General features: G+C 48.7%; 6 protein-coding genes across 6 annotated transcripts; 2 read left to right on the top strand and 4 right to left on the bottom strand.

The window, feature by feature from the left end:
• Nucleotides 1-672: 672 nt before the first annotated feature.
• Nucleotides 673-2254, bottom strand: N7518_005385 (uncharacterized protein; the record flags this gene model as incomplete). The annotated part of the gene is made up of 2 exons (XM_057186312.1): nucleotides 673-2150; nucleotides 2206-2254. The coding sequence occupies 2 exons, from the start codon at nucleotides 2252-2254 to the stop codon at nucleotides 673-675; spliced, it is 1527 nt and encodes a 508-aa protein (XP_057043082.1).
• A 2223-nt stretch (nucleotides 2255-4477) lies between these two features.
• On the top strand, nucleotides 4478-4903 carry N7518_005384 (uncharacterized protein; the record flags this gene model as incomplete). Its single annotated transcript, XM_057186311.1, has 3 exons — nucleotides 4478-4620; nucleotides 4692-4771; nucleotides 4836-4903. 3 exons carry the CDS (start codon nucleotides 4478-4480, stop codon nucleotides 4901-4903), a joined length of 291 nt encoding a protein of 96 aa, XP_057043081.1.
• A 318-nt stretch (nucleotides 4904-5221) lies between these two features.
• On the bottom strand, nucleotides 5222-6814 carry N7518_005383 (amidohydrolase; the record flags this gene model as incomplete). Its single annotated transcript, XM_057186310.1, has 1 exon — nucleotides 5222-6814. The coding sequence occupies one exon, from the start codon at nucleotides 6812-6814 to the stop codon at nucleotides 5222-5224; it is 1593 nt and encodes a 530-aa protein (XP_057043080.1).
• A 2008-nt stretch (nucleotides 6815-8822) lies between these two features.
• N7518_005382 (uncharacterized protein) lies at nucleotides 8823-9521 on the top strand (the record flags this gene model as incomplete). Its single annotated transcript, XM_057186309.1, has 1 exon — nucleotides 8823-9521. The coding sequence occupies one exon, from the start codon at nucleotides 8823-8825 to the stop codon at nucleotides 9519-9521; it is 699 nt and encodes a 232-aa protein (XP_057043079.1).
• A 219-nt stretch (nucleotides 9522-9740) lies between these two features.
• Nucleotides 9741-11379, bottom strand: N7518_005381 (uncharacterized protein; the record flags this gene model as incomplete). Its single annotated transcript, XM_057186308.1, has 5 exons — nucleotides 9741-9828; nucleotides 9873-9997; nucleotides 10070-10403; nucleotides 10451-10787; nucleotides 10848-11379. The coding sequence occupies 5 exons, from the start codon at nucleotides 11377-11379 to the stop codon at nucleotides 9741-9743; spliced, it is 1416 nt and encodes a 471-aa protein (XP_057043078.1).
• Nucleotides 11380-11874: 495 nt separating this feature from the next.
• On the bottom strand, nucleotides 11875-13627 carry N7518_005380 (uncharacterized protein; the record flags this gene model as incomplete). The annotated part of the gene is made up of 3 exons (XM_057186307.1): nucleotides 11875-11883; nucleotides 11938-12478; nucleotides 13107-13627. The coding sequence occupies 3 exons, from the start codon at nucleotides 13625-13627 to the stop codon at nucleotides 11875-11877; spliced, it is 1071 nt and encodes a 356-aa protein (XP_057043077.1).
• Between the last annotated feature and the right edge of the window lie 1229 nt (nucleotides 13628-14856).

Raw genomic sequence — 14856 nt, 5'->3', positions numbered from 1 at the left:
GGCTATTATTCCTAACTTGGTAGTTGGATCGTGGGTTGCGATACGGAGTACAGTGGTCTTTTTTCCCCCTTTCTTTCTTTTTTTTCTTCTAGCTGGTCCGTCCGTGGCTAACAGATAATCTTCTCGGGAAATAACACTAAGCAACAATAATCGTTCGCCTCAACGGCCTTGAATAACAAACGTGGAAGAACATATAGTGGGAGGTTAAGGGGGTAACTTCATTTCGGGCTAGCGCATCCCTGGTCTAAACCGCAATCTGGAATATCTCCGACGTTTATGGAGTATTAGTTCTATGAGAATTCCCCCTGATTCAAACTATATTGATGTTTTGCTTACAATTGATCCACTTGTCGCTTGGCATTTACAGTCTTGAATTCACTCTCCATGAGTTCTTGCTTATGTAGGGGGCTCAGGTGAGAACGTCGGCTATAGTTTTAAATTTAGATCTTAGGTTAGAGCAAACTGAAATCCATCTCTCAAGGCCCCATGGCTAAGCCTTTGAGAAACTCCTGGGGCGTAGGATGGTCTTGATTTACTTGTCCACGGGCATCAGCCCTGAAGGGAGAACGATAAACTTAGACACGAGATAATATTCAGTGAACAAACAAGTTCTTAAATCTTTAATATGTGCAATGTGTTTCTCAAAGCGCTTTATGTACAGAGAAAAATTCGTCAGACCGAGTCGATACTCTTCCTCCTCTTTTCCACCATGGCTTCCTTCATGAACGGACTCCGTGCACGGATCTCTTTGCCCCATATCAGCACCAATATCGGGGCGAAAGATAGAGCCAACGCAATGAAAGCTAGTAGCGTACTAGCCCACCGGAGGCCAAGATGAGAATACATGCTCATGGTAGCTAGAGGGAGGAACGCAGCCAGGGTGTTCTCCCCAGTGGCAATGATACCCATGCAGCTGCCCGCATATTTGCTATACGCATCGACCACATAGTCGGAAATTCCCGTCACGACAATGACACTGCCGGCCCCTACCATGGCGAGACCAACGGCCGGCGCGATCCACGGAAAATTGGGGTATGAGGTCCAAGCGTACGTGAACATACCACCCGAGATGCCGAAGATACCGCCTACAATGGCGAGGTAAAGCCGGGCCTCCGGAATAGGCGTACCGGGAATTTCCTTGTTGCGGGATGCCGAGTTGAAATAAAGCTTGCCTGAGAACAAGGTAACCACCCATCCCAGAAGTTCTCCGATCACGACTGCTGATTGGACGTATCCGGCCTGTGCAGGTGTCCAGCCATACAGCGCTACGAACACCTGCTCAACAGATTGAGTGAATAGGTACAACGTACCGACGGTAAAGGCGGACCACAGCGTCGATACAAACACCACGGACTCGGTAAAGAAGAGGAAAAGAGGTCTGATCGCGCTGTGGCCCACAATACTCAAAATCGACTGGCCTTGTGTGTCGATTTCATGCTGGGTATAAGCGTTCTGGCCTTCACGTCGCAGAGCCCTAGCTCGCTGTCCTAGGATTGCAATTCCACGACACTCTCTGAACAAAAAGAAGTACAGAGGGAAGAAAGCACCATACCACATGATCTGGATATAGCCAATCCACCTCCACGTGAGAGCCTGGTAGATAGCAGCCCCAATGACGGGGCCAATGCTACTACCCGACAGGTAGGCAACGATAAAAAGACTGACAGGGACGTTGCGATTGAGCTCTGTGTCCCAGACATTCCCAATCACCGTGCCAGAGGTATTGGCAAGGATGGAGACGCAACCTCCGGCAAAGAATCTCGTTATGACCAACGTGTAAAAATTCTGTGCCACAGCTTGGGGCACGACAAAACAGATGAAGGTCACGTACGTGCCCAGGAACACCCATCGCACACCAAAATCCTCCATGAGCGGGAGGACCAGCAGGGAGAAACAGCCACCGCCAACGGCCCACGATGTGACGGGCCAGTATGAGTGCGGGAAATGGGCATCTGAAATGTTGAAACGCTCATTCATAGGATCGTGGGCTACTGTGATGATTGTGCCGTTGATCATGGTCATGAAGGTGGCGAACACGGCGAGGGCTGTGAGAAGCCATTTCTCGCACAGAGACCAGTTGTATGGGTTTCCTGGATCCCGCGGCCCATCCCAGGACACAATTATGACATCTTTGCTAGGATCTTGATGATCTGTGTCGCTGTTAGTCAATATTCTGGATTTCGGTTGGTGGTATTCTGGTTTTACCTATTGTCTGATCATCGTGGCCGGATATATCGCCACGTGTGAACACCATTCCGATCCCACTACCGCGACTCAATTGAGACTTTTCAAGGCTGGTATAGATTGGTGTGGCCTTGGTGTTTCTCTTCCGGATCCAGAGTGAACCAAAACCAAATTTGAAGGTATGATGTAATTTTTCACCTCAAAGATTTTGATATAGATCGTAGTCACAAACAGCAATGCAATTGCTCCAAGCACAAACCTTCAGAAAACCGACAAATCCAGCTCCCTTTAAACCTGCAAAAAAATTTGTGTGCGCCTGTCAACTGAGGATCCGAACAGTGTCATCCTCTCTCCACCCACTTCTCCAGATAATAGCCCCATTAGGACTAGTGACAATATGCCCCAGGGTCGATTTCAACTTCATACAACGTGGTTGGTTCATGACGTTGCTTTGACCGGGTCTTCATCTGATGTGCTTCCAAGGTTGAATGAAGAATTAGCTAAATGATCTGCTTCTGCACCCCACATTGGCTTTGTCGGCCCTGTCCCGAGGCGAATCATGCTCGGCTTACCCTGCACGATACACCTCGAGCTAGACGATTTTCGTCCAGCGGGCCCAGAGGGGACCTTGTGCATTCCGCAGTTCGCGATCTGGCAGCTTCAATGTCGGATCTCTTGGCTGTATGAAGAAGCCAAGATGTAGTGGGGTTGAAGCCAAGATGTAGTGGGGTTGAAGCCAAGAATGGCCTATTTTACTCCGTACTTCAATCATCAATCAGAGGGTTTTAGTAAAATAGTGACTCTTTCAGTGACTGGTGTAGTATTGTCTCGTTGAGTTTGTTCGTCACTGTCACGGCCGTCAGCCACTTCATAGCGTAATTTTCCTACAACATATACGTTTGGCTATCCTTCCGTAAATGATAAACCTATTAATAGCACATAACGGTCGCTTGAGCCGCATCTCGGTTTTCTAGAACCTCGAGATCCAATCTCGATATCTCCTCAAAATCATGTACCAGGGGCGCAGAAGCAAATTCCGATCGGATCTCTCCATTCCCGCGATCGCATTCCATTGCCTGTTTGGTACTAGTGTGTTTTCCTGTTTAGGCAAGTGCTTCCCTGTCAAATATCTACATTCAACAAAGGGACAAACTAACATTAACCAGACCTCCTGAAGTCGGGGATAATACTGCACTACGAGAGAAAATATTCATTCGGCTCAAACCACAATGATTTCCCCGGTTGGCAGCAGCACGGCACTGCTACTCATATGGTCGTGCCAATGACCCATTGGTGACACCAGAACGTCAGCAACAGAACTCCATTCTGTTTTCATATAAAATCAGCCATCTTTCAAATCCACCGCGGAATCTACGTGCCATGACAGCTGGCCTGCCACCTTGGCTGCGGAAGGAATTATGAAGAATGAATGACATGTGGGAAACTTTCTGGGAAGAGCCCAGAATGAGATTCTCAACTCTGAAGACAATTTGAGGTATATCATCCCAAGATGAGTATCCTCTTATGAGACCAAAATGTTATGCCAATGTGTCTGAAATCATAAGCAGCACTCACCAGAAGCCTAACATCTCATCTCACTAGTTGTCAGGGAGAGCCGCCACAAATTGTTGCTTTCGGTGCTAATATGTGGCGCTGACTTCTCTCGTGCCTGGAAACTGAATATTACTGCTCACCGGCGAAATTTAGAAGCCTTGCAATTTGCCCCGGTGATTCTAACTTGATGCTAAGCTAGCAAGTAGAAAGGTCATATACCAAGAGTAAACGGCAGCTCAGCAATATGTATAGACGATGAACCAGCGAGGATCAGTACTGCATCTATATTTCTCATACCTCTATTTCACTTATCCTGCAATCCTAAACTACAATCGAATGGCCCAGAATATTACTAATTTTGCCATCGTGTCGTACATTGACGAGCACTTGACCTCATACAATTTCGGCCATGGTGAATTATTTCGCATTGCATAACGAGTCAGTCGGCTTCATGTGAGTATTGCAAGATCTACTCTCCTTTTCATGGCCTCGACGCCAATATTCAATATGGGCGACATTCGTTCAAATACCAGGATCAAGATGACTCTGATAGGTCCGCGTCCGCATGGATTGTTTATATCATAAGTTTGCCACACCCAGCTTATGACATCGAAGGCTTTCCCGTACCTAGTATAAGAATAAATAGTTTATTTTCCCCAGTCTAACACTTTCACATACTTCCAACCTACATACATCCAACCCTTCATTTGCCACCACATGGTCTACTCTAAATTCTAACATGGTCAAGACGGATATTGATCACAACCCCCTAGATCCCAATTACGAAAAGCGCCGTAGCTCTATCGGAAACATGGAGCACCAACAGCAAGACCAGTCCAATATCAGGAGTGAGGATCTCATGGTGGACAATGATGGTGCCCCGTGCGTTAAGATCACGATTTTTGAAGTCTACCCCGAAGTATCCCCATAACTGACTGATTCAAATAAAACAGAACTTCAATGTCCCCGCAGCCTGCGCACCAGCATACCCCAGAACGTCCACGTCGGTCTTCTTCGCAGGATGTAGATCACAGTATGTCTCTGTTACGCCCGACTACGACTCTTCAGATCAAAGCTTTTGTACTGACAAGCGTCAGATTCTTTCCTCTCTGATATAAGTACCGACCGTGGGCTGCAAGAGCACCCCGAACAACTCGAACCGTAATTGACGTTGATATACTTCGTTGGACTCGGGACTACAATGAAATTTCAGAGGGAAGACTTGGTTCGGAACTAGTAGTGATGTCTTCATGAAGCGATGACTTTAAATTAAGAAATTGTCAATTGATACTGTATATTTTACTTGTGTGCTGCACTGTATATTGTAAATTTACATCGTGATGGCTGTTGTGAGGCAACAGCGGTGATGTCACCGTGATGTCCACCCCGCATCACAAGACCCGACGTCATAAGGAATACAGAATGCACAACCGTGTATTCTTCTATCTAATTTCAAGTCTATAGGCTACCGCTATCAATCACTTCATGAGTCAAAAACCTTCTTCCCCCGGTACCAAGTCTGGCAGACACGCGCCTCAAGCAATGACTCCGGCGTCCACTGCATATCAACAACCAAGAAATCCGCATATAATCCCTTCTGCAGACTTCCAGTCCAGGAATCCGCATGTCGCGCATAAGCCGCACCAGTCGTGGCAGCAGTAGCCGCCTCAGCCAAACCCAACTTGAAATGTTCGTTTACAGTATCATCAGTCTCGGTCTGAATCGCCGAGCGCCTAGTGGTAGCATTGTAAAGATTAGGGAAAGGAAAGTGAGCCGCAGTGGGGGCATCCGTGCCGATAGCAATGGGAGCACCCCCATCGAGGAAGTCCTTGTAGGCGAATGCGCGCTTACAACGGTCGGGGCCCACAAGACCAGGCCACGCCTTGAAAAGCATAGGATCCGAGTGCACGGGCTGGATTGAGGCTGTGATACCCAGCTGCCCGAGTCGCTTGGCGTCTTCGGAGGTTGTCATCTCCAGGTGTTCGATTCTGTGTCTTCGGCCTGGCGTGCCGACTCTTGACAGCACGTTAATTGCTTGGTGGACGGTTCTGTCGCCTATCGCATGAATTGCGCATTGGATGCCCGCTGAGTCGGCGCGCTGGACTATTTCTTGTAGCATATTCTCAGGCCAGATTGGCTCGACGCGATCTGTTTTACCGGTGTATGGTTGGAGGAGAGCGGCAGTGCATCCATCGACAACGCCATCGCAGATGATTTTTATTCCGAGGACATGGAAATCGGGCTCGTTGTACCGGTGGTGTAACTCAATCGCTCGATCCACGTATTTGAAGTTGGCGCTTTGATCCGCTGAGAAAGGGACGAGCCAGTGTGCGCCGATGTGGAATGGAATGGTATGATCGCGACGGTAGAGATTCAGAATCTCCCATGTTCCTTCATCCATGGCCATATCCACTAGACCGGTATACCCGGCAGCGGTGTATGCAGCAACTGCAGTGTCCAACGCACTCAGTTTGTCTTCCGTGGAGCTAAGACTTTCTAGATAAGGCCATGCAAGGTTCATAATAGCGGATTCGTCAAGTAGGCCAGTTGCTCGTCCATTTTCATCACGGTGGATTGTTCCGCCAGGAAGATCGGGGGCCGTGTGAGCCCCCATCTCATCGAGAGCAGCTGCATTGCACCACATGGAGTGGATGTCGAAGGAGTCAATAAAGATGGGACGCGGGTCGATACCCTCCAGCATACTTGCTAATGCGACTCCATTGGTAGATGCTTGGATCCAGCCTCGGCATAATATGCGCGGCAGAGATGGATTGGCTTCGGCGTAGGACTTGATGGCTTCGCGGATTTCATCTAGGGAGGTGCATGCGATGAGATCGGCTTTGCGCAATGACTGCCCGTAATGCAGGATGTGTACATGAGCGTCGATAAAACCTGGAATGACAGTCCGATCTTCCAGGTCAATGACATTTGCATTTTCTGGAATGGTTATTCCATCGAGAGAGCCGACGTGCGAGATCTTGTCATTCTCGATGATCATGCACTCGGCAAAGTTCCCCTCATTATCCGGAGCTTGCGACGGCACGAAGATGCGCCCATTCTTGAAAACGGATGTCATAATTGACAATTGTTTGTGATTTTTGAACCACAAAGAAAAATGCGAGTCCTAACGGTTTTATTTCTTCCTGCGGGGAAGTCGGCTGTAAGACCCGGACTTCTCCAGGACTTTCCGTTTGAGAACATTCAAGGTGGGGATTGTGAGATTTAGGGCGGGCTATCTCTAACACGGAGAATAGAAATACTAGCCTGGTCAGATAGCCTGGGATCTTGCTTGCAATCTTACAAGTTAAACCAGCCAATAAACTGCGTACGATTGGAAGAGAGCACGGATCAACGAGGATCATTTGCGAACATCCGGTACATGTGTCATTCGCCTCAATACTTTTTCATCAACCAGCCAAGTGGCCGAGCAGTAACTCGGCCATCGCATTCTTCCTTGGTCTAGTGGTGATGATTTCCGCTTGTCATTAAAACCGATAAGCGCGGGAGACCGGGGTTCGATTCCCCGAGGGAGAGATTTCTTTTTTTTGCCCTTTGTATTGTATTTCTTCAAACTGGATGCAAAATGAGATTGAGACGTTTTATATGAACGATTTGGTTTGGAGTGTCTCGAATTGTTGAGATTCCTCTGGTATATTAATGGAGAGAGTTGCCAGCAAAACCACGTTGTAGACATCAACACACCAAGTGGAGCCATAGTGCCTTGGTCTGACGGTAAATGGCAATACTTTTTGGTGCGGAATCCATTGCCTTCATGTTTCTTTAAAGAAAAGAATTCACGCTTGATATATCGCTGCGAAAGAGAGAGATATATATAGGTAGAGTTCGATGGCTCACGCCCGAATTGGCACAACAATAGCCATTACCGTTGACACCAGATATATATATAGTGCCCCTTACACATGTATGCAGGCATACATAAGTGTGATCAATCAGCGATATAAATTAACCGAGATATTAAAACATAGATAGAAGATACTAGCTACCGGTCCCGAATGGTTCATGACCATGACGAATGCCGAGAACGTAGTGGCTATATGAACGTCCCAAGCACTAGTGGCGAGTGCTCAAACAGGCCCAACTTAATATGTCGCAGCAATGCTGCAGACTGATTTGATTTCACTAGAGCCTCACTACATGGAGGTGGTTATTTATGGTCTTTTACCCAACACAGCCTTGTGCCCAGGTGGGGCACGGCTGTGTATGATGTACATTGTAGACCCTATTGGATGCCTTGTGCCAATGACTTGCCATCGAGGAGATGTTTGAATGGGCGGTGCATATAACTGTGTTGTGTTTACGTACAATAAAAACTTCTATTCGATAATATGTCGTCTGATTGAACCCTTGAATCGCACCGCTAACCCCATACACAAGACAGGTGGGGATAATACCACCCAAGCACCAGTCAAACGCCGTACAGACAAAGGCAGCAAGGATTATTTCCAAGTAAATTTTGCCGGCCCCCAGAAAATGACGTCATATAAACACGTTCAAGAGCCTCCGAATCCAATGATGGAGAGGCTTGTGCTCCGTAAAAGGCGTGCGTAATGCGGTCTTGGGACTTGGCGAACGGATAGAACACCGGACCTTCAATTCACTGTAGCATCCAGCTCTGAGGAATACCAGGACTCGTACAGAGGATGAGTTCCGGAATCAGAAAAAAAGGGTAGCCTCTAGCCCTACATTGTACGTCGGGTAATTTTGCAGCAGGGCGCCTAGCCCCCAACATTGGAGATGTTAGGCGAATGCTTGCGCGATATAAGATTTCTCGTAACATCTCAGGTGCAACCTTTCAATTTGATCGACAACTTTTGGGGGCGACGAGGCTGCGATTGGCCGTTGCTAGTGGAACGCGGGAACATAGCGCGATGGTCTCATTCGGGCTATGCCGCAGCCTCGCAATACCTTCCAGGGTCCGCATAAGGTGTATTAAGTATAAAGCCCCCAGATGCTGATTCTTTTTTCTTCTACTTGGTCAATTACACCAGAGATAGCTCGTCTTCACATCCATTCTATCTCCTCCATCTTTCTACCCCGAGTATCTACTTCCCCCAACCGTCACCATGCAGCCCAAGTCTCTCGCAGCCCTCCTCCTCGCCAGCATGGCCATGGCCGCCCCGGCCGACACCAACTCCGCTGTTGAATCCGGAGACGCTGGCCTCGCAGATATTATTCCCCCCTCCATTGCCGTGGTTCTAGCAACTGCTGTCCCAAGCTCATTCTGGGCCGAAGCCACCAACACCGCTGCTTTCCTTTCGCAAGTCGAGCAAGGCATTGTCTCCAACTCCTGGCCGACCTGGTACAGCAGCCTCCCGGACAGCGTGAAGGAGTACGTCACTACCGCGGTTGAGGGCTACTATCCTTCCTTCGCATCATCCGTCTCCGCCGAAATTACCAGCTCCGGCGCCAGCAGCTCTGGCCCTAGCACTGCCGAGGCCACCTCCACCGGCGCTTCCAGTTCTGGTGCTGCTAGCTCCGGCGCTTCTAGCTCTGCCGCTTCGTCTTCTGCCGCTTCATCATCTGCCGCTGCCGCTTCGTCCTCTGACGCTTCGTCCTCTACCGATTCTACTTCTACTACCACGGACTCGTCTTCCTCTTCCGCTGCCACTGGCTCGGACGCTGCTTCGTCCTCGGCTGCGGCTTCTGCTTCGGCTTCCGGCTCTGCTTCATCCACCTCTGCCGATGGTGGTGCCGCCCCCACTGGTATGGCCATGAGTCTTGCTGGAGCCGTTGGTGTGCTGGGTCTTGCTCTCGCCTTGTAAGAACACATTTTTGAAGCATGTACGGTGGACATGAGGTTCTTTTTCCTATTTGTTGTATACGTCCACTGTGGAATGAACCTAGTTCTCTATTATTAACGAAACGTTGAGTTCCGACCCCGAGATTATTATACCTTATGTACTTAACAACTTAATTTACGACTGCATCATAACTTTTGCGTACGCTTTCATTGTGCTTCTGATTCTGAATCTTACATATGTTCAGGGAGTATCATCACCCCCAAAGCTCATATTCCTTCTGTCCCCTGCTGGCGGGGTCTCGATTCGTTTGTCGAGATTTGGGTTCGAACTAGCAATTTAGGCCCCCGGCCCGACCTCAAATCACTGACTTACGCAGGGTCGGAAGGGCCGGGGTCCCTTTTCTTCCCCTTGTCCCTTTTCTTCTCCCGCGCGCGGCGGATGGCCTGGGAAGCCTCAATCGGGCTAGATTCCCGGCGCTCCACGTTGGTGGAGGTCGACTGTTAAGAGATGTTAATCGGTTGATCAAGTAAGTGAGAGAGGGGAGTGAAAGGGATTGGAAGATATCATACCTGAGACTTAAGTTGTCTCGACGACTTCTTGAACGCCCCCTTGCCAAAGCCCCAGTTTTTCATGTCGACCAGGCCGAACCTTTTGACAAGTCTAAACTGGGAGCGAAAAACACCAAACTCGGCTTGGTACAGCTCCTCCTGTTCTTTCCACGATGTGCCGCCCTCAATGAGCGACTTGATGAAGGCTGGCCCCTCGATTAGTTCGCGCGAGGAATACCGAATAGTCGGCGCTGCACGAGGGGAGGTATTGGGTGCGACTGGACCCTCTCGCACGCGCCATTCTTTCTTCGGAGAGGGGGTCCAGGGGGGAAAGAGCCTTCGTGATGGGGAGGAACTGAAGGTTTGTTCTTGTTTCCGGGACCACTTGTTTCTGATTGAGACTGTTTCGGGATGTCCAAGCTTCCTGCACCGCCATCATCAATGTGGGTTGGAACGTTAGATTTGACCGGGTTATCGTCTGATCTAACTGGGTTGTTTGCCATCAAAATGGGAGTTCGACCAGAGAAGCCCTGCTTGCGACGAGACTGGAGACTAACCTGTCTGCGATTAGGGCGAAGCCGTGTTGTTTCAGTCTGGAATTCTTCGGCCACATGGGAGGTTTCTTTGATATCTCTCTCATTTTGGTATGAAACCATGGTACTCTTCTCAGTCTGATGTGAGAGATCTGCAATTGAGCTTCGGGTCATGTCCATTGGGTCGGGTACGGAGTTGAGCGGCTCTGTGTATGTCGTTCCATATTAGTATCCATAAAACTGACCAGGGAGGACTGCAAACTCACGATTCACGCCAGTATTGAAAGGATTGGCGGCTTGTTCTCCCACAAATCCAGCAGCCTCTTGTCCTCTCTGTGCCTCAGACAGGTATGAAGAATTCATCATGCGTTGGGGGTAACCCAATGCGATGAAGTGGTAATTCTCCGCAGACATCTCAATCAACCTTCCTTTAACATGACACCGGTACATGCCATTTTCCTGGCGCTGAAATTGACTTGCGGTTGTTGCTTCAGAAAGTACATCCATCCAAGTAACTACGACAAATGGGTGCCAGCGGCCTTTGCACGCTCTCTTGCCCGTCGAAGGTTTGGCGTGGCCCTTAATGGTATTAGGTAGGATCAAGAAAAAAGGAGGACCACCGAAAAACTTATTGAGAGACTTTTCAAGCTCAGCATCAGAACCGAAGGCCGAAGTCTTCTTTTCTTCAGGAATAACCTTGGATGATTCGATTGGGTGCTTGGTTCCAGGTTGAGTTGCGTGCAATGCTTCAACTTGGCCAACACGGACGCCAACACGGACACCCTTCTTTTTACCCATAATGGCGGCAACTGTTCATGCGACAAGGAAACAAAAGAGAGTAATGAGGATACAAGGCTTTGGTTTAGAAGTTGAGACGCGTTGTTGGTGCGATGAACAGAAAGGTGATGAGAAGAAAGAAGATGGAGGGAGGAGAGGGAACAATTCAGTCTCGATCTCGATCATGAGGCCAATCTACTTGCTGTGAGTACAACGGGAAAAACCACTACAGATTGACTCTAGCTATGTACGCCTACTACTATCTGCCGACACCGACCATACCATTATTTACTCTGGTGATAAGCTATGTATGGATTCATGGGCTTGTAATAACATGAAGTCGTCATTAAGAGAGTGGCCATGACCTGCTATGATGCCTCCAGGTCCTCACAACCCTCTAGACTAACAGCCTTGCTATCCCGTTTCCTTCCAGAGACATTCCATCTCATATGCATCCTCATTAGCCAATTGGGCTCCAAATCCATAGGACAATCACCTGTATCGATCACAGCAAGACTAGGACGACTAGAAGAGTTGTCAGTAAAGTTCCATATAAGACTGGAGTAATGGGCTGCGTACCATAGTCCTCTGCATCTTGGCTTCTCGGTGAGATTTCAGCATCCCCCAAGTACCTCTGATCTCGAATTTCTTGCAAAGACCACTCGCGGACCGGGAAACCTCGAACATCTTGAAGTATTCTTCTTCGATTTCGGCGGCAGTGGATCCTTTGTCGACCAGACACTTCATAAATGCAGGCCCGCCGGCCTCTTCCCTTGGAGAGTATCTTGTACCGGCCCCTGGCTTACTTTCAGATTCGCTGGAAGAACAATCAGTTCGGGGTCTCTTTACGCCTCGGTATCTCGTTCCATATTGTTCTGCAGCGGTATCAGCCGAACGGGATGCCTCCTCGGATTGAGCCGGCCAAGGGATGTTGGATCCAAATGATTCAGCATCGTCGCCTACATCACCGGAAGTATCAATGTTGCGCAACCATGAAGTGATTGAATTAACGTTCATCTCTGAGGTGAGATTAGACGGTTCAGTACGGGCATTGACATCGGAATTGAGATTGGCATTCGTGTTTTCGACCACATGATTGTTCCTGATAGAGAGGGCGTTGCTATCAACCAATTCGGGATCGAAATAGTTGTTGTGGTTCAGGTAAGCAGCGGCCGCTACCATACTGTGATATGCATCCATCGCGATCCTGTGGCTCGCTGAATCAGTGGAGTTGCTTCGAGTCATGCCAATTGACGAGGCATAATAATCCGAGCTGCTGGCTGGATCAATGGAACTCAGATCGTCGTCAGATGACGGGGTATAACCATTGCGCTCGCTCATAGAATCAATGAAATTACCTCGAAAAACGTCAGACCGCGCAGATTGAACCCTTCCTCTGTTGTCAGGATGTCTGCTTTCCGCCAGATGGCTCCCACGGATCCTAGGGGGCTCAAACCGAACAAATTCTGCTTCTTCTTCTTTGACAATACTCTCATCGAGATTGCCTTCTGGGTGGGACATGGACATGTAGGGCACCCACTGAGCAGAAGTCACGGGTGGGGCCGACATTGGGGTGGGCAGTCGAGCTTCAGCAAATCCAATGGAGCTGGGCTGCATATCATGAATAGCCGGGGTTACACCCAAAGCAATGATAGACTCGCGGACTGCGCTGGCAACTATTGAATGTCACATTAGTTTGGAAACCGAACAAGTCATAGAAGTGGGCGGGCTTACATTGGACGAGTGACTCGTGTGTCTGATGCAGGTAGGCACCCAGTTTGAGGCGTACTCGAGTCTCCTTCTGCTCATCGGACAAGTTTTGGAGTGGCTGCAAAAGTCGTTCTGTGACGCCGGTGAGGATCTCAAGGTAATTCGCATCAGAAACCTCAATCAAACTGCCCCGAACGCGGCACAGGAACATGCCGTTTTCCTGTCGTTGGAAATCCCCAGGAGTTAGCGATTCACGAAGGACATCGGTCCATTCAGTGGGTACTTGGACGTTGCCTTGAACCAAGCGTGGGCGTGGCTCGCCGAATATTCTAGCGGCTGTTCTTTCTACTTCGGGGTAGAGAATCGAGTCGCCCACGAGAGGTGCCAGTCGGTCGCCTCTACCAATGACGTCGGCATATTCGAGGTACTTCTTGTAAGCCTCGTCAAGGTCGCTCTGCAGTGCGACATATGGACCGAGCATCCTGTCGGTTTCACCCGACGAGAAACCAGGTGTCGCTACCTGGTCCGGGACCTGGGTAGGAGGGTGGTAATGATCCATAGTTCGTTCACAGCTTCGGGATGTGAATGAATGCAGTTAATCCAAATCACTAGAACGATGTTCGGAATGATGAAGGAGGTAAACAGTTTGGGAAAAGTAGAAAGGAACAATTGAGTCAAGAGGAATAGTCGTAGAAACGCGCGGTCTACGCGGTTTACTAGTCAAATGAATACACATGTTAAAGCGAGAGTGAGCCTTTCACCTTTGATTCACACCTATTATGATACAATCCTATATAAGGTGACGACTTCGGCGTGCCTTTTCTTTATATGGACGCGAACTAAACGATGCCGGCGGTCTATCAACGAGAGCGGCCTGTAGAGCGAGCCCTAAAAAAGCATCGAAATGCATGGCGGTTGAGATTGAGTAGAAGCCATGTAAGTTCCTAGAATACTGAGTCTTACATTTGAGACCCCACATCGAGAAACCATAAAAACTGTATTCGTCCCAGTTTTTGAAAATTGTGAATCTAGGTACGGGGTCGTTGGCAGAGGCCGAAGCCGGATGATTGTGTTAGCCAAGCTCGAGGCGTTGGTGAGGCTGTTCTGAAGTGTGAATGCTTTTACGCTGGCGGTGAGTGTAAATGTTCACCTTTGCCCTGGCGGGATTAGTGAAAGTCGCGTTTACATCAATGATGTCAAAGACGGTATAGAAGGGAGGCTGCATCAAGGAACGGATTGTGGGGCTGAATTGACGAGACAAAGATGGATCGTTGAGGTATAAATTGAATGAAGAGCTACACACTACTTATTTGAGGAAGTGCATTATAGGGTACGTCGAAGGAGATACATCAAGAGTGACAGTGGCCGTCAAAGAAAGGAGACACGTAGGTGTGGAGACTCTACATATGGATGCGTCTACCCACTGGAACCGTTTGATACTGTGGGAACTAGGTGGGTGGCCTCAAATAGTAAAAATGGTATTATTACAAGGTAAGTAGCATATGAAGTGGGCGATATGAGAATAAGTGTAAACCAGCTGCACGAAGAATCCATACACCACAAACGGAAAATAAATTTCACGCTCAACGAGAATTCTGTAAGAAGGTAGATTAGTAAAGTGTTTACGATGTTGTCAAATGATGGAACATACCGTGAGCGAGCTTCTTGGGCCTTGAAAATGAATGCGAAAGTCATATCAGTTGAAAGAGGACCTGCAATAACCGAGATCCAGGTCACTATCAGTACACGTTCGGAAGGCCACTTTTAGTTGAGGGTAATCCAGCCAGT

This window comes from Penicillium psychrosexuale (genome assembly GCF_028828465.1).
Source record: "Penicillium psychrosexuale strain IBT 29551 chromosome Unknown utg000003l, whole genome shotgun sequence".
Classification (NCBI taxonomy): Eukaryota; Fungi; Ascomycota; class Eurotiomycetes; order Eurotiales; family Aspergillaceae; genus Penicillium; species Penicillium psychrosexuale.
This window is presented reverse-complemented; position numbering and strand designations above follow the sequence as displayed.